At 33.4% G+C, this 25,561-nt stretch overlaps 1 protein-coding gene across 2 annotated transcripts in view; it reads right to left on the bottom strand.

The window, feature by feature from the left end:
* Window positions 1-25,561, bottom strand: part of GLCCI1 (glucocorticoid induced 1) — a gene marked incomplete at both ends in the record, with an annotated part of 91,204 nt that overhangs the window by 29,702 nt on the left and 35,941 nt on the right. For both annotated transcript variants that reach the window (XM_084230502.1, XM_084230501.1), the window contains one exon: window positions 6,718-6,804. In XM_084230502.1, coding sequence (XP_084086628.1) covers window positions 6,718-6,804 — 87 coding nt within the window. The remainder of the gene's footprint in view (window positions 1-6,717; window positions 6,805-25,561) is intronic.

Below are 25,561 nucleotides of genomic sequence, written 5' to 3'. Positions count from 1 at the left end.
TTCACTAAACATCTTTTCTCATTTTTTTACTTCCAACCAATTTTTGTCTTTGACTCTACTGTGTTTTTTATGGAGGCAAACAGTTGAGTTTGCTTTTTTATCCCGACAATCTCAGTCCCATTCATGACTAAGGTAATTATTTATAGTTGGATTTACTTCTGCCATTTTGCTATTCCTTTTCTGTAACATCTTTTTTAAGTCCTCTGTCTCTCCCTTTCTGCTTTCTTTTGTGATGAATTTTAGTACAACATTTTAATCCGTCTTAGATGTTTTTATTTATTTTTCAGAGTGCTTTAGAGCTTATAATATGCATCTTAATTTATCAGTCTACTTCAAAATAATACTTAATTCCAGTATATAGAAACAATACTCCAGTATGTCCTTTTCCCTGTCGCTCTTCTGTGTTATAACATATATGTACAGATACATACATCATGTATATATTTTATAAACCTAAGTGTTACTGTTTATATGACCTTTTGTGATTTACATGGTAAAATAAAAAAATTATTTACAGGCTCTTATATTAACCACATATTTATCATTCACAGTACTCTTCAATTCTTATGAATTTGATTAACATCTAGAATCATTTCCTTTCAGTCTGAAGGATTTCCTTTAGTATTTCTTATAAGACAGTCTATTAGCAGGAAATTCTCTCAGGCTTTGTTTATCTGGGAATAGTTTATTTCACCTTTATTTTAGAAGACTAAATTGTCTAGATAGGGAATATCTGATTAATAGTTTTTTTCTTTCATCACTATGACTATATCATAACATAGTTATTGTTTCTGATGATAACACAGTTGTTAATGATACTTATTACTGGTCCCTTAATATAATAAGTCATTTTCTTCTTCTCTATTTCAAGATTTTCTCTTTTCCTTTGGTTTTCAACAATTTAACTGTGATGGATCTATGTGTGGCTCTCACTGTGTTTCCCTACTTGGTGTTTGTTGAGCTTCTTGTTTTTCATCACATATGGTAAGTTTTCTGCCATTACTTCTTCAAATATTTTTAAAGTCCCTTCTTTCTCCTCTCCCCTGGGTCTTCCATGATATATGTGCTTGTATTTATTTTCCCACAGATCTCTGAGGTTCTTTTGACTTTTTGTTAATCTTTTTCCCTCTGTTCATCATGGCATACAAATTCTATTGACCTATATTCAAATACACTGTTTCTTATGCCATCTTAAATCTGCTATTAAGTCCATGTGGATAATTTTTAATATTGTTACTATACCTCTCAACTCTAGAAGTCTGTGTCTTTTTAATAATAACTATCTCTTTGTGAAAATTCTTTATTCATAAAGTCACTGTTGTTCTACTTCTCTTTAATACTTTAAACATGGTTTCCTTCAGTTCTCTGAACATACTTACAGCTGCTTTGATGTTTTTGTCTGCTAACACCAACATATGGAGACACTTTAGTTTCTACTGACGGCTTTATTCTCACATATGACATACTTTCTGTTTCTTTGCGTATCTCTATATTTTTTGTTGAATGTTGGACATCTCTAGACTTTTATTTCCCTTGAGAGGTGCTGCTTATCTATTTGTGCTTTAGAAACTTGATAAATTTAAAAGTCTTTCCCTGCAATATTTGGCCACAATGTCTCTACTCTTTTATTCCTCCCCCCCACTTTTTCTTTTTCTCTTTTCTTTCTAAATGCTGGATTTTTAAGACCTTTTAAGCTAGTTTCCAGTGTTCACCTTAGTGTGAACTGATGAAAGATCTTATTCAACATTTCAGTCAAGTGAAGCTTCCACATGAATGGGAGGGGATTTGTATGTGGAATGAGGGGAGCATTGAAAGTTTAGTTGTTTTTTTTTTTTTAAGATTTATTTATTTATTTATACAAGCACTGGGTACAGTCAGAAGTGCAGGAGGGTGAGAGGATTCACCAGAGCCAGAGCGGGGAGAAGAGGCAGAAGGACCAAAGTACACTGCTGAGGGGAGCAGTGGGCGCGGCAGGAGAGATCTGCACGCCATGTGGGACCCTCGCAGGCGGCCGGGGATCAAACCGGTGCTGCAGAGGCTGCGGGCAGCTCGCAGCCCAGCGCTCAACCGCTGCGCCACCAGGGGAGGCCCAAAAGTTTAGGTTTTTTAAAGTTGACCTCAGCTTTTATTACCATTAACCCATTTCAAGTTTGTACATGTCCACAGCTTCCAGTCATCCTGGAATATGTGGTTAATTTATATCAAGCACCCATGACTATCTTAACTCTTAGAAGTCTCTATAAAACCCTGCTACTCTATGAGTCTGTTGCTTTCCCCATATTGGACTCTAATCTTAGGCTAAATAAGCCATCAGCCCTCCCTGTTCATCGGCAACTAAGATAAGTATTTTAATCTACAACACTCCCTATCAAATTCTCTTTCTCCAGTGGGGATAGCAAAACTTCTGGATTTCAAGTCCACCCCATAATGGGTAATATGCTATGGCAACGAAGTTGGGGATGAGGAAAATAGAGAAAGGAAAAGCAACATATTAGAACACCACAAACTTGAGTTATATTTACTTGAAGTCCAGCAATTATAATGAAGACAGCAACACAATTTGTTTGGTTGACTTCCAGAGTACTGCATTACTTGTTCTGACAGTTCTGTCTAGATTTATTGGTTACTTTGTGAGTAATCACATCTCTCACTCAGTCCTGTCAGTGATTTTTTTAATTGTGTATGTCATGTGTTGCTATAGTCCAAAATTGAACTATAACTCTGAGATTACTTTTAGCTCTGAGATAAAAACTGCTAGCTCTGGTTCTTTGAAAAAATCAATAAAATAGACAAACCCCTAGCCAGGCTCACAAAGGAAAAAAGGGAGAAAGCACAAATAAACAGGATCATCAATGAAAGAGGAGAAATCACAACGGACACAGCAGAAATCAAAAGAATAATCAGTAACTACTATGAACAGTTATATGGAAACAAGTTTAACAATCTAGAGGAGATGGACAAATTCCTACAACTCTACAATCACCCAAAGCTAGATAAAGAAGAAATAGAACACCTAAACAGACCAATTACAATTAGCGAAATTGAAATGGTAATCAAAAACCTCCCCAAAAACAAAAGCCCAGGACCTGATGGATTTACAAATGAATTCTACCAAACATTCAGAGACGAATTAGTGCCTATCCTTCACAAACTCTTCCAAAAAATTGAGAAGGAAGGGACAATACCAAACACGTTCTATGAAGCCAACATTACACTAATACCAAAACCGAACAAGGACAACACAAAAAAGGAAAACTACAGGCCAATCTCCCTAATGAACACTGATGCAAAAATCCTCAATAAAATTTTAGCTATCAGAATCCAACAATGTATCCATAAGATAATTCACCACGACCAAGTTGGATTCATTCCAGGGGCACAAGGATGGTTTAACATCCGAAAATCAATCAACGTTATCCAACACATCAACAAAAAGAAATATAAAAACCATATGATAATATCAATAGATGCTGAGAAAGCTTTCGACAAAGTGCAACACCCATTCATGATAAAAGCCCTTGAAATTCTTGGGATACAAGGAACATACCTCAACATCATAAAGGCCATCTATGACAAGCCAACAGCCAGTATCATTCTCAATGGTGAAAAGCTGAAAGCAATTCCATTAAGATCTGGAACAAGACAAGGATGTCCACTCTCACCATTGCTTTTCAATATAATACTGGAAGTCCTAGCCAGGGCAATAAGACAAGAGAAAGACATCCAAGGAATCCAAATAGGAAAAGAAGAAGTCAAACTATCACTATTTGCAGACGATATGATATTATACATAGAGAACCCCAAAAACTCCACAGAAAAGCTAATTCAACTCATCAATCAGTTCAGTAAAGTGGCAGGATACAAAATCAACACGCAAAAGTCAGTAGCCTTCCTATACACAAACAATAAATCTGAAGAAGAAGAAATCAAAAAGACCATCCCTTTTGTTATTGAAACAAAAAAAATCAAATATTTGGGAATAAATCTAACAAAAGAGGTAAAGGACCTATACAAAGAAAACTATAAAACACTGTTAAAAGAAATAGAAGAAGACACAAAGAAATGGAGAGACATCCCCTGCTCATGGATTGGAAGAATAAACATTATTAAAATGGCCATCCTTCCAAAAGCAATATACAGATTCAATGCTATTCCAATCAAAATTTCAATGTCATTCTTCAAAGAAATAGAACAATTATTGATGAAATTCATATGGAATCACAAAAAACCCCGAATAGCCAAAGCTCTCCTGAAAAAAAAAGAAGGGAATGGAGGCATCAGACTCCCAGACTTCAAACTATACTACAAAGCCATAATCATCAAAACCGCATGGTATTGGAACAAGAACAGACATACAGACCAATGGAATCGAATAGAAAATCCAGAAATAAACCCACAGGTTTATGGTCAACTAATCTTTGACAAAGGAGCAAAGACTATGCATTGGAGCAAAGAAAGTTTGTTCAATAAATGGTGCTGGGAAAACTGGGTCGCTACATGCAAAAGAATGAAGCTTGACCACCACCTCACACCATACACAAAAATCAACTCAAAATGGATTAAAGAACTAGACATAAGACCTGAAACCATAAAATATATAGAAGGAAATATAGGCGAAACACTACGTGATTTGCACATCAAAGACATCTTTACAGACACATCACCCAAAGCTGTGATAGTGAAGGCAAAGATAAACAGCTGGGACTATATCAAATTAAAGAGCTTTTGCACAGCAAAAGAGACAATAACAAAAACAAAGAGAAACCCCACCAACTGGGAGAACATTTTTGCACCCAACACTAATGATAAAGGACTGATCACAAAAATCTGCAAAGAGCTGATGAGACTCAACAACAACAAAGAAAATAATCCAGTCAAAAAATGGGCAGAAGAGCTTAAAAGAAACTTCTCTGAAGAGGAAATGCAAATGGCCAACAGGCATATGAAAAAATGTTCAACATCACTTGTCATCAGGGAAATGCAAATCAAAACTACCATGAGATACCATCTTACACCAGTGAGAATGGCACATATTAAAAAAACTAGCAACAACAAATGTTGGCGAGGGTGTGGAGAAAAAGGAACTCTTCTGCACTGTTGGTGGGAGTGCAAACTGGTCCAACCACTGTGGAAAGCTGTGTGGAGATTTCTGGACCTACTAAACATAGAGCTTCCATATGACCCAGCAATTCCACTCCTAGGTATTTACCCAAAGGACACAGAAACATCAATTCCAAAGAACACCTGCACCCCTATGTTTATAGCAGCACTGTTTACAATAGCTAAGCTTTGGAAACAACCCAAATGCCCAAAAATAGATGACTGGATCAAGAAGATGTGGTACATATATACCATGGAATATTACTCAGCATTCAAAAAAGATAAACACATGCAATTTGCTGCAACATGGATGGCGCTGGAAGGGATCATGCTCAGCGAAATAAGCCAAAAAGAAAAAGAAAAATACCGGATGGTCTCACTCATAGCAGGAATCTAGAAAACTTAAATAAGGGACCAGGAAAATGAATAACTATAAGAAAGTGAAAATCAAAATCAACAAAAAACTATGAACCAGAGACACTTTTAGGGGGGCGGGGGCGGGAGGGGAGGGATTGGGGTCAGAATGGGGGGCTGCAATTGTATGGGGAATATAACAATAAAATTTATAAAAAAAAAAAAAAAAAAAAAAAAAAAAACCTGCTAGCTCACTTTCTTATTCATATCTATGTAGAGATATGTAGCCCTTTTACCTAGACATGTCAGTCTAGCGTAACTAGTGTAAAAGTGATTTTGGGAAAATATTTTGCATATATACATATATATATGTTTGTATGCAAGGTAAATAGGAATTGAGGATCTTTCTAAATCAATAGAGAATACAATAGGAAGCACAGTATATGAGAGATACTGACAATCCATTGTATAGAAAATTAAACTAAGGGATAAGGAAACTATACATGAAAAATACCTGAGAGAAATGTCACTGTTTACCCTAGAGAAAAATGACATATATCTACCCTTGCAAATATTTAAAGCAGACTTAATTGATATTGATACAGAGTATAGTATCAAAACCAATGGTTATAATTTTGAGTTTAATATACAAAAAAAAACCCTAACAACTTTAAACCAACTGAATTTATTTGATTCTCCTGCAAAGTAATGAGCTGTCGTAATGTGAATCCTCAAAAAGACCAGATAAACTCAAATCTAAATTACTATAATTTAGAAAACAAATAAGCAAGAATTTAGATGAAAGCAGATTATACTGGAGAATATTAACCTGAAATATAAAGACTAGCATAACTTAGGTAACTCATAATTAATAAAAAATTTTTAAATTACATTGACTCCACTATTATTGGGTATGTTATATATCATTAAAAGATTATTAGAAGCAAGAAACACTATTCTGCCATTATACAAAGACATCATTTACTTAGCTTTGTTATAGTAAGTCAAAAACAAGATTATTACATAAAATCAGACTTCATTCTGGAAAAAACAAAAGCTGGGTAGTTGCAAAGAAATATTTATAAATGAAGAAAACAAGTAAGGTAAACTCAGGCTTGTTCACCAAAATCTAGAAGCCAACTCTTAAGTTCTAAAAGAGGTTAAGGTTAGCACAAATAAAGGAAGTAACATTAAATTAAGAAATCAGCAAAATAATTTGCTGGGACTAAAACAGGTTACAGACTGAAAACAGAAATAACTTACCTCTTTTAGTTGATCAGCACTGCCCCATGATGCAGAACGCTGATGTGATCTCTTCTCTGTTCCCTCCTCTGCCCAACAGCTAGGTGTCTTTAAAAAAAAAAAAAAAAAAAAAAAAAAAAGGATTGTACTTTTTACTCCCTGATCTCACAGCAACACAAACATTTTCAGAATCTTAGCATATACTAGCTAAGGGGATATACTAGATACTAAAATCCTTTATCCAGAAAGATTTTTGTGACCCTATGAAATGTTCAAAACATTGTTATATTCTAAATTATGAGAAATCTAATATGTCTCTGAGTAATGTTGCTCCAAACATTTCAGTTTTCACATCAACATTATTAATAACAAATTTAACAAAATCAACAGAAACTGTGAAGATATACATGTATTTCTCTTTGTAAAGAGAAGAGCCATATTAAACATGAAATGGTACATCTATTAAATACTACATATAGAAGTAAGATTAACAGAACGAGCTCAGAAATAATGGGATTTAGATTATCTGCAGTTCAAATATCTAACCAGAGAGCTGACTATACCATTCCTCTTAGGAAAGACAATCCAAGAATAAAGTGTCCTTTCTTGAAAAAAGCAAGTATATCTTTATATGAAAATATAAAGTCATTAGAAAAAGAAAAAAGAAAAATTAACATGCATAAATTGATTAAACTGCAGTAATGTCTCTTTTTGTAAAAAACTGAGCTGCATGTCAGAATACAGAATATTTCTTACCTAGAACCTCATTTTCTATTTACACACAAGTGCCGCAAAAAACACTAAATTCCACATGGTGAGACTGGTCATTCAGTGGTTGTATTAAAACTCAAACAATATTAAGAGATCATCCTTTATATATGAGAAGAGTCAGTGTAATACAAATTGGAGAAAGTGGAAAAAAAATACTATTTAAAGAAAAACAACTGATAATGATCATAATAAACACACATGGCTTTAAAAATTATTGCTACATACTGAAAAATATCACTTGAGATTGCACCTGTGACTTGATGTAATACACAGCTTCTTATGGAAAAGCTGCAATTCCACACCATATATTCAAAAACGCTGTGGATAACTTAAAATAATTACCATTTTAAAAAGTAATGATCCTCCAAAATGAAACCTTTTATAAATACTAGTTGAATTAAAATGTAAATAAACTACTAAACAGTTCAAGTACTAAAGAGAAGCTGTTTAGGCATGACTGAGAGAGTAAAACATTTTATTCAATCGGCAAGTGCAAGGATAAAGATAACAATATATTAAACAAGTTGCTTCCCAAAACCTATTTGGCTGTCAAAACTTCCTAAAGTGTAGTACTAGGTCAAACAAACTACTTTGAAATAATTTAGGCCCCGCCAAGTAGTCATAAAGTAGTCAATTTATTCTAAAATTAATCAATTATGACAGTTTAATTTAGTCAAACTTGTATTAGGAGAACTTACATACCTTACTATTTTCACCTTTCTACCATTACTCTCATCAAAAATCAAGTGATTTAAAGATCATGTTTGAAACGCAACTGTACATTCATAGCAAAAGAGTAAGTTTTGACATGCTCCATAATTATTTAACATTATAAAACTCTAACCTTTGTATAGCTCTAACTTTTTCAAAGGACATTTACATAAATCCCAAACTTTCTGCAACTGTCTTAATACTGCCAACCACTCCACAAGCAAATGGAAAAAATGTGAAGAGTACTCTCAATTATGTCACTATAGAATTACATGCATAGAAGTCATTTAAATATATTCATCACAGTCTCAACTTTTCCAAACTAAACTCCCCAAAGAGAAATTTCATTTTAATCCCATCAATTTAAAATTAGTATGATGCAGAATTTAGGCTACTAGAGGGGCAGGTGAGGAAGGGGTGGGAATAAAGGGGGGGAGTGGACCTGTTGGTCAAGGGTAAATGAGTATATGTACTTTGAAGGCAGGGTTACGTGGTAACACATCTGAGGAGGTATGAACCTATGCCCCTATATTATATACAGTGTTGTAAACTTATGGTAGCTCAATAAAGAAAAAAAATATTTTGTAGTATGAAAAATGCTCTAGTTTATAAACACACTCTGTAGACTGCATTGTCTAGCAATGTGCAATAATTTAAATTAATGAAAATTAAATGAAACTGGGCCTCCCTGGTGGCCCAAGGGGTTAAGACGCAACCTATGAAGCTGCTAACTGCAGCTTCTACAGCACAAGTTCGATCCCCTGGCTGGCCAGGGAGCAACACACATGGTGCAGCAGACGTCTCCTGACTCACCCACCGCTCCCCTCAGCAGTGTATTTCAGTCAATCTGCCTGTTCTGTTCGCCATTCTGTCTCTGGTGAATCCTCTCACCCCCCACACCTCTGGCCTGTACCCCAGCTCTTATATGCACAAATAAATACATCTTTAAAAAAATTAAATGAAACTAAAAGTTTAATTACTCTGTCACAATAGCACATTTCTAATACTCAGTAATCTTTAAGAGGCTAGTGACTAGTGGCTGCTATATAGGTCAACAGAGATAAGGAACATTTCCATTGTTGCACAGAGTTCTGAGAGCAGAGTTCTAAATATTTAATCACCTATTTTTAACAAGTTATTTTAGCTAAAGCACAAAACAAAAGATAGTTACTTGGTTTATCAAATCTATTTAAAGCTTATGCAAGTTGAACTAATTTGAATCTAACTTGTTAAATCTGAGTATTTGAGGCCTGCTTTACCATTTGAATTATGGAAACAACTCAAAGTAGCAAAAGTTTTTTCCTTTCATATCAGTAATCAATTTTCTTCCAACTAGCCAGTTATTCTGCTCATTAGACTAGACTTGTTACTGGATGTTGGTAAGAACATATGACAGAGGGGTTCCGCAGTCAAATAAATTTTGGAAACATATATTACATTTCTCTATTAAATGTATAAGGCAATGGACATTTCAAAGGCTTTTGCACACACACACACACACACACCCTCAAACACTCTTCTTTAAAAGGCTTTACCTACTTTCTCTTACTTATATGGTACCAAACACCTATTTCAGAAGCACATTTATTAATATCCTGTAGAACACTTCTCCCAGAAAGTTTGGAAAGAAATATAATCCCAAATAATTTGTACTGTATACAACAGCTTGTTCTTTAGTCACCAAAGTTTAGAAAAATTGGTCTTTCTAGGGACCGCCACTTACACTATAAAGGAAAAGAAAATAAACCTTTTATATATAGTTCAGCAAAGTACAATCAAAAATTGGATAGCTTTAAAAGAAAATCCTGCTTATGTAAGGGTACCTGCAGGTAGAAGAGACCCTTTTTAATTTTTTTTTACCTTTCAGAATCAGCCAAAATCCAACCCCTAAGCCCCAGGTTCATTTTGCTACCTTTAGTTACCTATGGAAAGAGTTCTTTTCAGTGAAACACACAGGAAACAACCCTGCTGCATATTATTTTTTAAGTATATTTTTTAAGAGTAAAGTTAACTGCAAAACTGAAAGGAAAGTACAGAAATTTCTCAGATACTCTTGTCTCCACAAATGCACAGCCTCCTGCATAACATCTCCTACAGAGCAGGACATTTATTACACAAATGTGTACAAATTTGTTACCACTCAAGAACCTACGCTGACACATCATTATCACCCAAAGTCCATAGTTTAAAACAGGTTTCACTATTGCTGCTCCTAAAATGAGCTCCTACAATGAGCTCACTAAAATAGGTTTCAATATTCTATGGGTTAGGACAAACATGACTTGTGTCCATCATTACAGTATCATACAGAGTATTTTTACTTGCTTAAAAACCCTCTGTGCTCTTCTATCTATTCATTCCTGCCTATCCTGCAAATCCTAACAACCAACGATTTTTGGGTTTTGTTTTTTTTTTTTTTTTTTTTACTATCACCATAGTTTCACCTTTTCCAGAATGTCATGACACCTGGAGTCATACAATATGTCATGATATCAGATTGCCATCTTTCACTTAGTAATATGCATTTATGTTTCCTCCATGTGTTTTCATGGCTAGATAGTTCATTTATTTTTAGTGCTGAATCCAGATCTACCACTGGCTGGTTGACCCACACTTTATTCATCCATTTACCTACTGGAGGACATCATGGTTGCTTTCAAGTTTTGGCAATTGTGAAAAATGCTGCTATAAATATCTGTGTACAAGTTTTTCTGTACACATATGTTTTTAACAACATTGAATAAACATTCAGAATCACGAATGTTGGACTGTAGGGTAAGAGTGTTTTAAGTTTTGTAAGAAATCAATCTACTTCCAAAGTGGCTGCAGTATTTTGCATTCCTACCAGCAATAAATGAGAGTTCCTGTCCCTCTGCATCCCAGTCACATTTGAGGTTGTCAGTTTTCTGGATTTCAGCCATTCTAATACCACATGGTAGGAGCTCACTATTGTTTTAATTTAGATTTCCCTGATGGCACATGATGTGGAACATTATTTCATATGCTTATTTGCCCTTTTCCTGGGTAAAGTATCTGTTAAGATCTGTCCCATTTTAAAAGCAGTTTATTTTCTTATTGTTGAGTTTTAAGGATTCTTTGTTTATTCTGGGCAACAGTCTTTTATCTGATGGATATTTTTGTTATTTATATTTTCAATCACAAACTAGTAAGGGCAAATAGGCTTTCCTGCTTTGTCAATTTCAAAACAGTTTAAAGTAATTCTAGCAAGAAAATAATCTTTTTCAATATTAGGAGGCTAAATATGATTCTAAAAGACCACAAAAACAATAGATCTATGTACTCACTGTCCTGAACCAATTTCAAAGTGTGGTCCCCAGATGAGCAGCATCAACCTCATCAGGAAACATGTTAGAAATGCAAATTGTCAGGCTCAACTCAGAAATACTAAATCTGGGATTCTTAGATAAGGTCTAGCAATTGATATATAAAAAGCTCTCCAGATGACTCTGATGTAGGTTGAAGTTTGAAAAACACTGTTAGACTAAGGAAATAAAATAAGACGTAGATGCTGCAATCAAGATGTCATATTGATCATATACTCACTCATTTTTCTTGTAGACTATTATCCATTAACAAATATAAAATCAATTTTCATATCATTACATTTTTAGAAATTAGCATAGATAAAGTAAACATTGGAGTCACACAGAAAATCATATTGATAGGGATAATTTTTTTTTACTAAATAATACTTAACAGTTGTCACTAGCAAGAATTAACATTCCTGAATAGTTAAGTGAATGCATAAAATTCATTTTAGGTCTTAATATATTCAACACACAATTAAATGAAACCCTTTCAAGTAATGGTTTGTGATTTTCCAGATTATTAACAAGATATGTATTCAGAAGGTCAATTTCTGAAAATAAGCAATACCACAGAACTCTGCTAGTACATCTGAGTGAGGCATGATAAAATGAAACAATTTGCCTAAGTCTGTGAGAAATGCTAACTTGAAAAAGAGCAATCATAATATGCACCAACAACCTTAAAAATATTCAGAGTAATTTTACTTCTAAGCATTAAACCTAAGATTTACACTTTCCTAATTGCCCATCAATAGGAAAGTGAAAAATTGCATCACATTCTTATAATAATACAAAAGAAACATATGAATGATAATCTCACTTTACAAAACAAACAGACACAAAGAGAAAAAAGACTAGAAAGAGATATTTTGAAATGTAAATAGTGGTGAGAGTTCCAGATAATTCTATAATAAATCCAGAATATTTTAAAATGAGAAAATATCAAGAAAAGTCTTAAAGTCATGTTTAGGAATACTGTATGGAAAAATGTTATGACATTAAATTTGAAAGTTTATAGAACACTGAAGTGTCAACTGAACTCCACCTTTAAAAGTTTTGTAAATGTAAATCATCAAAATATAAACAGATGTACATCACAATGTTAAAAATGGCCATATCTGGATATTAGGAACATAATCGACTTATTTTCTTTGTGCTTTTTAGGTGTTTTCCAAAATGACTATTTTCAAAATCTGAATTTTTGGTAAGTCTCAGTGAACATCTACTTTGAGAAAGCCCCATATGGAATTGCAAAAATTCTAATTTTGAAGAGATCTATTTTTGAAAAGAGATTACATGTAAGTTATATTTATGTTAGGATGTAAGCACATATCACGTAAAATATTTTTGACTGGATAGGGTTGCTTTTGAGTAGGGAGTTTTCTCAAACAAGTACCTATATGTAGATTATCAACTACTGGATATGGGAATGGAGTGGGAGAACTTAGAGAAAGCTAAAACATTTAACTGTTTAAATTAAGAGTTTAATTGAAAACAGAAGGTCACTGAAATGTCAAATACCCAGAAATGTTAATGGACAGTTTTTGATGAGAAAATTGACATGAATTTATAGTAATTTAATTTGAACATACCTTTAATTATATGAAGGAAAATATATCCCAAAAAATGTTTTCCTAAAAAATTTAAACATACAGCTATGGTCATTATGATCATATGACCCAGTAATCCCCCCCCAAAAAAAATGAAAACATATGTTCTCACAAAAACTTCTTTATAGCAATTCTTCAAATGGTGAATGTTTAAGTGAACTGTAGCAAAACCATACCCTGGAATATTATTGGCAATTAAAAAAAAAGGAATGAAGTTCTGATATATGCTGTAATATGGATTAATCTTAAAAGCATTATACTAGGGCCTCTGGTGGCGCAGCGGTTGAGCGCTGGCTGTGAAGATGCCCGCAGCCTCTGCAGCGCCGGTTCAATCCCTGGCCGCCGGCAAGGGTCCCACAAGGCAAGCAGACCTCTCCTGCCGCGCCCACTGCTCCCCTCAGCAGTGTACTTTGGTCCTTCTGCCTGTTCTGCTCCCCGCCCTGGCTCTGGTGAATTCTCTCACCCTCCTGCGCTTCTGACTGTACCCAGTGCTTGTATAAATAAATAAATAAATCTTGAAAAAAATTATACTAAGTGAAAGAAGTTATATACGAAAGGTCACATAATATCTGAGCTCATTTATAAGAAATGTTCATGACAAGCAAATCTGTAGATGAAAAATAGATTAGTGGAGCCACAGCCTGAGAGAAAGAGGCCTGGGGGGAAATATAACAGCAAGCGAGTGCTAAAGGGTGTGGTGGTTTCTGTTTTGGAGTGATGAAAATGTTCTAAAATGATAATGGCACTGGTTGCACAACTCTTGATATATTAAGGATCACTGAATTGCACACAATAGCTGAAATGTAATTCATATAAATTATATCCCAATAAAGCTGTTATTTAAGTCAAACTGGCAATTACAAATCATCTCAGTTTTCAATCAAAAAGTCAGGTGTTGCTGAACCTGAAAATCCAAAGCATTTTTTATTTTCTCTTAAAAATAGTTGGTATTTTCTCTTTTTTTGCCTTCAATCAGTGAGTTAATTAGTTGGTATTTTCTGTTATGCTTTTTCTTGCAAATTTCAAATCACACAAAGGCTCTAGTTGAGTACTATCAGAGGAAAGGCTATATAAGACACCGTACATTAATACATTTAGTATTATTAATACATCTTACTGCACATCTATTCATGGTAAGAATATTTAATCAAAGCACTAATAGACATAACAAAAATAAACTGTGCAATAAAAATACTTTTTTCTGTGGCCTCCCTGGTAGCCTAGGGATTAAGTGTCAGCACTATTACCACCATGGCCTGAGTTCAAATCCCTGACAGGGACTAACCCACATGGTGCAACAGACCTCTCCTGTCTCGCCCCCTGCTCCCCTCAACAGTGTATTTTAGTAGATCCACCTGCTCTGCTCCCCACTCTGTCTCTGGTGAACCCTCTCACCCCCCCATACCTTTAGCCTATATCCCAGTTCTTCTATGCAGAAATAAATAAATAAATCTTAAAAAAAAAAAAGAAAGACTCTTTTCTGGTTTCTTAAAGAAAGTTATTAAATGGAGTCTTGGCAAATAATAATTTTATGCTTTAACCAAAAGGAGAATGGTTGTATGAGGAATTAAAAGTATAAATAATATTTCAAATTTGTTATTTGATTTATATTTAGTATTACTGTTCTGAAAGTTATATCACTACTATTGGGGATATATTTAAAAATCAAATGATACGGTCTAACTTTTTAAGTTTTTAGAAAGTATTAAAATGAATTCATTCTTTTTTTAAAAAAATCACAATTTTCTTTGGTTGCTAGGTTTCAAAACATTGATGTTAAAAATGAGTAATTTTATTTTTTAAATAAATAAAAAAATTATACAAAACACTTCAGATAAAACATTTAACAATGACACTGAACTACAGCTGTCTTGGAATTATCCAAGAGATTAATTATTTTTGTTGTTTCGTGATAGTTTTTAATATTTTTCAAAAGTTCTCATACCTGAAGGTTGGCAGTCAAACAGTTCAAGGGTCCACTTTATGACTAACGTTAATATATTTGAAAATATTTAAATTTACAAATGGAAACAAACGTTACTCTAAGACCTTTTTGATATAATTATTAAAAGTTACAAGATTTATAAGTTGAAAAATCAGATTTCTAAGCTGAACTTACATGTACAAGGAACTGGTATTAGAACAGTCAGTGAGGGAGAAATAATAATAATGACTTTTTCTGTCCACTTAATTATATTCAAATTGTTGACTACAGATTCTAATACAAAGGAGGCTAACATTCATCAGTATGTACTATGATTAGATATTGTGCTATAAGCTTAATGAATTATTTCATATAATCTTTACTGCAGTAGATTCTAGTGTTTCCCTCAAAAACTGTAAGAATTCCAACAGTGTAGGAAATTGTTTTCACTTGGTTTATAATGTTTCCTACCAATACAACATATCCTGTTAAGTCATTCATTTATACAAAATAGTTATTAATAACTTGAAAGGTATATGCTCTTCATACCAAACACATAAACATGATCTAACTTTTAAGTCCCCAAGGCTTAATGTGTATAACATACAGATGTCTTTTCGGTCAGTGCCACCTGTGTATTAGCATCACAGGATTTTTGATTGATTTCATGGGCTTATAAAATATAAAAGAGAACTAATATAGCAAACAACAAAGGTCAAGAAAACATAAAAGGAGGGCTGATTCAAATAAATATAGCTTAGGGGTAAAGACTAGATAAAATTGTGAAATAGGGAAAGAGCTAAAAGGAAATTAGGTTTTGTTTTCTGCTCAATTCTTCTAGTAATGGGAGGAAAACCATATATATATGGGGAGCAGAAGTAAGAGGAAGGCCCTTCACAATAAATTGAATGAATATAATACCTAGTAGACATAAGGAAAGTTTTGAGTTTTTAATAATTTTAGAGAGTATTTGAAATTAATGAATAAGATATAAAGTATTTCAGTCACAGATTTAAAATTCCATCAATAGAGTCAAGTATTTTCCTGCAACAACCAAAATTATTACACTCTAATCTACAAAGATGACTACTTTGTACCAAATATTCAACTCTATGAATATACAATCTTCTCTCTTAATTAGCTAATGTCTGAGAGAAAAAGTAAAGGTGCTCCTGTACAAGAATTTATCTTTATACAATTGCTCAGCAGCCAGTTAGGGACCAGCTCCATAAAAATAACAATTTATGTTAGTGGAATGCAGTGTAACAGGACAACATGACCAAATCTTTACACTTGCTTCCATTTTAAGAAGAAACTACCTTCCTCCCACTCTCCCCCAAATATTCCAACAACCACTGCTTCTTAAACAAACTTCAACAGCAGGCTCTTCAACAAGGGTACAGGAAACCCAAACAGCTGTATCAAGTATAACTTTTGGTCAGGAAATGAGTTTCTGATCAAAGTGGTAAGACTGAAAGTTCTCTTTAATATCCATTATTATTTGAGATATCATCTACTCCTCTGATTAAAGTCCTCTCCAACCAAGCTCCTTTCATGAGGAAGGAAAAGGATGGAGTATTTTAAATATATTTTCAATAACAAAGAATTCATATATTTTAGTTCAGAGTTGTTGACTATAAAATGTTGGCTAAAACCAAATGCTAAGTAGTAACTCTTGATATGTTTCTTTAAGACAAATAGATTTCTAAGGTAAGATATTGACATAAACAGAGGACCATAAAAATCCCTATATTCAAACTCAATGAAATTAAGAAAAATAAACAAAAAATGCTCTTTTATGTACTTTTAAGTTTCATACTTTAAATTTTGAAAATTCAAACAAAAATACTAAAAGAAAACATCATCTGGAGAACGGAAAGCAAAAGTTAGCAAAAAATAATGGAAGTCTACCATTTTATTACCCCATAAAGAATACAAAAGAACTAGAAAAGTTCTGAAATCTTTCTCTGATACCAAATTTGAAGGGAAGAGGAATGAGGGGAGTAGCGGAAGGACTTACATGGTGTAACAGTTACTCTCACCTTAGTTGTCCATTAGACATTTAAAAAATACTGCAGAGGGTCACCAGGTTATTTTTCACTCCCAGGGAGATATATGATATGTGACTATGAATGAATGAATGAATGAATGAAGGAGCAAGTAGCTCAAAACTAATTATTTCTAACAATAAAAAAGATCTGCCACAAGAAGAATATAAAAACAAATTAAGATATAGAGAGAAAGAGAGAAGGGAAGAAAGGAGGAAAAATTTCCATTCAAAGTTCTCCTTCCGGCTGTAAATTAATAGTGCTATGACCAATATCCAAACATTCACCCATTATATCCCTTCTTTGATAGTGAATGTTAATAATAACTATTACTTAATGACATTTACTGTTAGTTACTATTTGAACATTTCAAATGCATTAACTCAATTTAATTCTTATAACAATTCTATGAGGTATATCATCTTCCACAAATGTGGAAACTGAGGCACAGAGGTTGCCCAGATTATAAAGATAGAATGCTAGAGTTGAGATACAAAACCATATAGTCTGATTTCAGAACCAAAGCTCTTGACCAATGAAAAGAAAACAGAATTTGCAATATTAATTTGTATCATGAAAACAATAAGTTCAGGGAAAATGTTTAATCAAGACAGAAAGCATTCAATAAAAATAGTAGTACCAACCAGGAGGAAGATTTAACAGACATAAATCTTTAAGCATGTTTATTATTGGGATATATAAGTCAATGACCATTGGAGACGTCAACAGAATTTCCATACTACCAGCTCACAACAGAACAGACAGACATATACAAAAAGGACTATATGGAAACTGAATAATATAATTAGTAAGGTTGACTATACAATACATTCTATATCTAAAAGTACAAAAATGTGTAATGGTGTAAAATATATACAAATAAATTATTTAAAAAGTACCTCATTTTCAAGTACAGAACATTAGTTTAAAAAATAGGTGTTATATTAGGTCAAAAAGAATATTTCAGTGAGGTTACTAAAGCCCTATAATTCCATAATCTGTAATAAAACTGGAAATTGTTTTTCCTGGGAAAAACACTTTAAACATTTAAAAGTTAAAAACAGGGGAACTCCCTGGTGGCGCAAGGGGTTAAAATGCAGCCTATGAAGCTGTCCACAGCCTCTGCAGCACGAGTTAGATCCCCAGCCAGGGAGGTGACCCACATGGCGCAGCAGAAGTCTCCTGACTCACCCACTGCTCCCCTCGGCAGTGTATTTCTCACTCTGTCTCTGGTGAATCGTCTCGCTCTCCACACCTCTGGCCTGTACCCCAGTTCTTGTGTGCATAAATAAAATAAATCTTTAAAAAATAATAAAAATTAAAAACAAAAAGATCTCACATGCAGGTTACCAAAACTGAAATTGCATAATACCTTGAAATTGCATAATGTCTTGAAAATACTAATCAAAACTAAAATCAAAGGCAAAATCTTGGCTTACACTATTAAATAAGAAATACCACAGATAAAAAATTAAGAATTCATTTTCAGAATTTAGAAAAGAACAATATACTTCAGGAAGGCAGAATAAAGTTAGAGATAGAGCAAAGCTAGACATTAAACTAGAGAAAAAAGAGAAATTCAACAACTTCGAACAATGTCAATGCTATATTACCAAATTTAATTACTCAAACACAAATATGCAATATTAAAAATAAGAAAAATAACTGTAAATGTACAAGAAATTTAAAGAACTTTATACAAGAACACTTTATTAGCTAATACACTTGAAAATCTGAATAAAATGAATTACATCTAGAAAGCAAATGGAAAAACTGAACAAAAGAAACACAATCCCAAAGAGACCAACAGTTTTGGAAGAAATTGAGATTTTCTAAAGAGCTAGAATCCAAAAGCATACTCGTCTAGTCAGCTTCACAGGTAAAATTCTTTCAGACCCAAGTAACTGATAATCAGACATTTATAACATGCCAGAGCTTATAGAGCCCCAAGCAAAACCTTTTTATGAAGCAAGTATAACACTAATCTAAGGATGATATTGTGAAAAAGAAAATAATTTCATACCTCATTTCTGAATATTGAAACTAAATACACTAAACTGAATACACGTTGCTTGCTACCAGTTGTCTTTAAAAAAAGAACTCCATAAACAAATAGCATTTATTCTAGTTGTATCATCATGGATAAATTAAACATTTAATATTTAAAAAAATTAAAAATATAATCATTTCAATGATAACATAGTATTTTGCATATAAAGAGAAAACATATTCTATGCTATTTACAACAATAAACCAAAAAAGACAGGTATAAGCTTAACAAGAAATATTTTGATCCTAAAAAAAAAAGTTTTGAAATGTTCCTGAAGGACAAAAATAATAATTGAATAAATAAAAAGACATACCCCTTTCTTGGATAAGACTCACTAAGGTAAAGTTGGCAATTCTACATAAATACTTAATTGCATTATAAAATACTCTGATAGGAATTTGACAAAATTGAAGATTAGTCACAAATATTCTAAAAATGAATGTAATGAATGGGACTAACCACATAAACTACTAAAATGAAATACCAAGCAACAAAAATTAAAATCATTCAGTGTTAGGCACAAGGTATCAATGGTATAATGAATGCATAGAGAGTCCAGAAAGAGACACAAATGAAAATGGGGATTTATTTTTTGATAAGAGTAACATCTCAAATCAGTAGAAAGTAGAAAAACCAAATGGCTGATTAGTTGGACACATAGGTAAATACAGATCCCATCTCATTCCTTCCATCAAAATAAACTGCAGAAGTATCAAAGATATAAATGTAAAAATTTAATTATGACAGAAAATAAGGGTTAAATTTTTTGGGGGGAGTAATCCCTCCTAATTATAGCATAATAACTAAAAAAGGAACAGATATAGATCAATGGAATAAAACAGAGCACTAGAAATAAACTGTCACATATCTGATCAACTGATATTCAACAAACATATTTAAGACCATGCAACGGGTGAAAAATACCCTTTCAACACTAGCACTGAATATCCTGATTGCAAAAAAAAAAAAAAAAAAAAAAAATTAAGTTGGACCTTTACTTTAGACCATGTAACAAAAATTTAGGATAAAGATCTAAATTTAAGACTTAAAGGCCTCCCTGGAGGCACAGGGGTTAAGTCTCTGCGCTATCAAGTTATTGCCAGCTACTGCAGCAAGAGTTTGATTCCCCACTGGCTAGGGAGCTAACCCACATGGTACAGCAGACCTCTCCTGTCTCAGACGCTGCTCCCCTCAGCAGTGTATTTCAGTAGATTTGCCTGTTCTGCTCCCCACTTTGTCTCTAGTGAATCTTCTCACCCCCATACCCTGACCTACACCCCAGTTATTGTATGTATAAATTAAAAAAAAAAACTTCTAAAAAATAAATTGAAGAATTAACTGTAAAACATTTAGAAGGAAACATATGGGACAGCTTTATGGCACTGGATTTGGCAATGATTTTTTGGATGTGACACCACTGAGACACTATCAAGAAAGTGAAACAGCAACACACAGAATGAGAAAAGAGATTTGTAAAACATGTGGCAATAGAATAATATCAGAACATATAAAGAACTCCTAAAGTTCAACAATAAAAAATACCCCAATTCAAAAATGGACCAAGGAATTAAATAAACATTCCTCTAATAAAGATATACAGATGGCCAAAAAGCACATGAAAAGATGCTCAATATCACTAATCATTAAGGAAATACAAATCAAAACCACCATGAGATACTCCTTCACCATTATGATTACCATTAAAAAAAATGCCCAAAATTATAATAAAGTAAAAATCAAAATCAACAAGCAACTATAAACCAGAGATACACTATGGGGGGAAGAGAGGAGAGATTAGGATCAAAATAAGGGAGGTGGGAAATGTATGGGGAATATAACCAAGATGAAAATGCATCCATTGTGCAAAAATGAAAAATGATGTAAAAAAATGTATTAAATAAATAAATAAACGCCCAGAAAATTACAAGTATTGGCAAGGATTTAAAAAAAGTGGGAATCCTTGAACATTGTTGGTGGAAATGCAAAATGATGCAGCCACTGTATAAAACAAAAATCTAACATAGAATTACCATATGACCCAACAATTCTGTTTCTGGATATATACCAAAAATAAAGCAGGAACTTGGAAAGTATATGTATATGAATGTTTATAAGAACATTATTCAAAAGGCAGAAAAAAATCCAAATGTCTATCAACTAATTAATTAAGAAAGAAGATGTAGTAGACTCATACAACAATATCCTCAACCTTAAAAAGGAAAAAAAAAATTGGCAACATGCTGTAACATGAATGAACTTTGAAACAATCCAGACACAAGAGAACAAATACCATATAATTTTTCATGTAGGAGGCTCCCAGGGTAAACTAATAGAGACATAAAGTACAACTGTGGTTGCCTGGGCATGAGAAATATAAAATAAATGGGGAATTAGTGTTTAAAGAATATAAAGTTTCATGCGAGGAAGAATATGCAGTTGTAAAGATGGATAGTGGTGACTGTACAAGGGTGTGAATGTATACGTATGTTTAAAAATAGCTAAAATGGTACAATTTTATGTATATGTTACTACAGTTTTAAAAAATAGCCAAAAGGAGGTATGGATTTTTGCATATCAGGAGGAATGTCCATGATCCATCAAATGTAAGATGTCAGAGATACAATGTCCAATTTGATTCCATCAATGTGTGGATATGTTTAAAAAACATATTTCTCCATGTACAGAAAATGTCTCAAAAAATGTATCCAAAAAAAAAAAACAAACAAACAAAAAAAAACCCAAACACTTGTTAATAATGATTCCTTAAGGAATGGATTGGGAAAGTCAGTAGTTATTTATTTATTTATTTATGTCCTTTTACATTAAATGTATTATTTTACCATCCAAAATTATTTTAAATAATACTAAGATAAAACTCAAAAATACAAACTTGAAGTATTTCATAGTTCTTAAAGTAGCTAAGCTAAAAACATCCTGAGATAATCAGGGTAAGTTCTGACAAATGTTTTCAGTTGTATAAGCAAAACCTCCATCAAGATATATAACATTTCTATTGTCATCTGAGGAAGTTCCCTCACATTGGGCCTTAATTTAAACACAAGATCTGTCTTCAAAGTCCATAGCCTTTTCTACAACACTATGCTATTTCTTCCTAAAAGGCCCAAAGTAAAAACAGACTAAACATTAATAATTTTACATATGGCCCTCAAAAATGAAGCGAGTTGAAAGACAGAAATATTAAAGGAAGAGGATATTAGAGACACCATCTCTCAAAAACCAAACCAGCATTTAGTATCTTAGCAAGCTATACTTGCTTTCCTCCAGACTCCCACACACAGAAGAATCTACTTCCCTTTCCAAGAGTTAAAAAGTTAGTCTAGAAGAAGTAGACATGACCATAAAAACCATCTCTTATATTCACCTCTGTATCGTCAAATTAACAGATGCTTGTAAGGCAAGCATTAAGTACTGTACACAGTAGTGGTTGCTATGAGAGGCAGTGGGGGAAATGGAGAAAAAACAAAAGCTTTGGCATCAGCCAGATCTGAATTCAAATCTCCTTATATTTGCTGCTCATGTAATCATTTACAAATACTTTTAGTTTCTCTGAAGTCCTTTACTTTCTCAACTATAATCTGAGTCTATATTTTGTCTTCTATTCAATGTCAAGATTTTTAAATAAATGAATCATGTGCAAACACAAGCAGAGAACACCTAATCTGGATGTCAAACTTTAGAGGGAATTGCTCTGGTTCTCTTCCAGCCACACCCCTCCAAAGAAGGTGAAGAGACATAGGGACCAAAAGGACACGCACACTGCGGGCCCACATCTCTGCCACAGTACAGTCTGGGTTATCTGAGCCCAGCAATTTTTCCACTCAAACAGCAGGGAGCCTGGCTTTGAAGGCTTGCAAGGAACTATTTATTCTCTAGGGCTCATTCTTTTTTGTTGTTAATACATTCTTTTTTTTTTTTTTTTTTTGAGATTGATTTATTTATTCAAGAACCAGAGTACAAGCCAGATGTGTGGGAGGGTGAGAGAATTCACCAGAGACAGAGTGGGGAGCAGAACAGGCAGACTGACTGAGATACACTGCTGAGGGGAGCAGCGCACAAGACAGGAGAGGTCTGCTGCACCATGTAGGTAGCTCCCTGGCCGGCTGGGATAGATCCTGTGCTACAGAGGCTGTGGACTGCTTCACAGTGCTGCGCTCAACCGCCTGCACCACCAGGAAGGCCCTAGGCCTCATTCTTGAAGGAGTATGGATAGAAATTGAACTGAATACTTGGAGGGTCTCAACATAGGTTTAAAGCTACTTCTCAGAGTATAAAACAGAGTATAGAGTAAAAAAAGGGGTGGGGGCTAGAAACAGAAGGTGGGGTAGACTCAGTCCAATTAAACATTTTGACATGTGTCTTTGAACAATACGGGAATTCTTAATTCAAACCTGACCTTCAAGGTTAATATGAACATTTGTCAAAATGCAAGGACAAAGTATACTTAATTTAAAAGCATATTAATAAATGTATACCTATAGGGTCTTCATTTATATTGCTCCAGACCCTTCAGATGTTATAAGTGGGCATGCTTATATCTATTAATAACCGAATATATGTATTGCCACATTCACTTTTAAATATTAAATATTTAGTCATATAATATAACAGTATTATGAATTAGGTTTCATTAATCCCATGACAATGATAAAGAGACACATTTAAGAAACCTCCCTAGCACGCTTTTCATCTGTCTCTATATCAATCTCCTCTTAACTCCCAAATATCTGGGTTTCCTCCTCTACCACATTTATACCACAATCTTCAAGACAGTGTACCCTAATCCATAAACCCAGTCCTCATTTTCCGTAACTTCTCTTTAGAAACTAGTACTTTAAAGAATTTTTCCTTTCTTAGAATAACTTTCTAAAGTTTGTTTATGTTATTTATTTTAGTTCTCTTAGCTATGGCTCTTTCTCTGGTTCCTTTTCTTAGTATTTGTAAAGGATGACTAAAATGATGCTTCTGGATAGTGTGAGCATAAAACATATATTCAATAAAATGTAGTTTTGAAAAAAGTCTGAAAACAATAGCTACTATTTTTAAATACAGTGCCAGTTACTATACTTACAAACACGTGTCGGTACATGCATAGGCCCCTAAGATTGAAGCTCATATTGGTTGACAGATTAACCTGCATTAAAAACCAGCCCAACACATTCATCTTTGTGACCCTGAGTAAGTCACTGAACTTCCGTAGATTTCTGCTTCTCCATCTGTGTAATTTTATATGAGAATTAAATGCAATACAAAATATGAAAAAGAACATGTCACATGATCTGGAAACATTAATTCTCTCCTTGTCTTGTTTTTTCCCAGGTCAATTTTCTCTTTCCCTTGTAACTTTTCCAAAAATTAACTCCTTGGTTCCTTGACCTTTCCTCCTTTATATTCTATGCCCATATTTCATCCAAAATGTGAAACCAACTCCTCCAGAAAAATGGTTTGAATTATCTGGGCCTATTTTATGCATCCATAGATTTGTTAGGCATTTCTACTTGAGAATCTCACTGCCTATCATATCAAATGAATCCTTTCTTTAATAAAACAAAGAGTGGAAAACAAAAGATAGATTGGGGGTGGCACAGACTATTACAAAGGGAGAATTGCTAGGAGGGATGATAAAAAGCTAATTTCACAGTTTCAAGCTTGTCTGAGAAAATTAGAAAAACTACAAAGATTTTTATAGATCATGCCAAAAACGTTCTCCTTATTCACTTCTTCAGAGGTGAAACTCTATAATCTTCTATCTCCCTAAGCTACAAAACCCAAAATGTTCTCATTCTTTGAATTTCCTCACATTTAAATCTTCCACTCATCTACATCTAATTATACACTATCTACTATTCCCAATTTTCATAAATTCACATCTTATCTTTCTAACTATGCTGTAAGTTCTTTAAAGCCAACAACCAATCATGTCATACATGCTTTTTAGTATCCTTTACAATGTCAATAAACTCTAATTGATTAATCAAATTAAGATGTTTTCAGATTTTTTTTTCCCCCTGACCCAGAAGGAAAAGCTTTTTAATTCAAAAGTTACATTTCACAGATAGGTAAAGTTGATGAACAATAAATTTTCTATTTCTCTCTTCAGGTTTTCAGTCTTGACTTTAAACACACAAAAATCCTTTAACATAAATTTTCTTAGCCACATGATAATGCTTTAAAAATTGTTTCTAGGAACTATGCAAACTGTTCTATAAAAATTAATTATATTTTCTAATATGACGACTAGTGATTAGATGAATTTCTATTGTAAAACAATTCATAAAACTAAATAGAATAAAATAAAACCATGTAATGAAGACTGATGTGCTATTTATTAAATATAAATAAGTCTAAACCTTTTAAAAGTTAGCTGATAAATAATCTAAAGCTTACTAAAAGAAATGACTTTC

The sequence above is a fragment of the Talpa europaea genome, assembly GCF_964194135.1.
Source record: "Talpa europaea genome assembly, chromosome: 3".
Taxonomy (NCBI): Eukaryota; Metazoa; Chordata; class Mammalia; order Eulipotyphla; family Talpidae; genus Talpa; species Talpa europaea.
The sequence above is the reverse complement of the archived record's forward strand: the minus strand, read 5'-3'. Positions and strand labels throughout refer to the sequence as shown.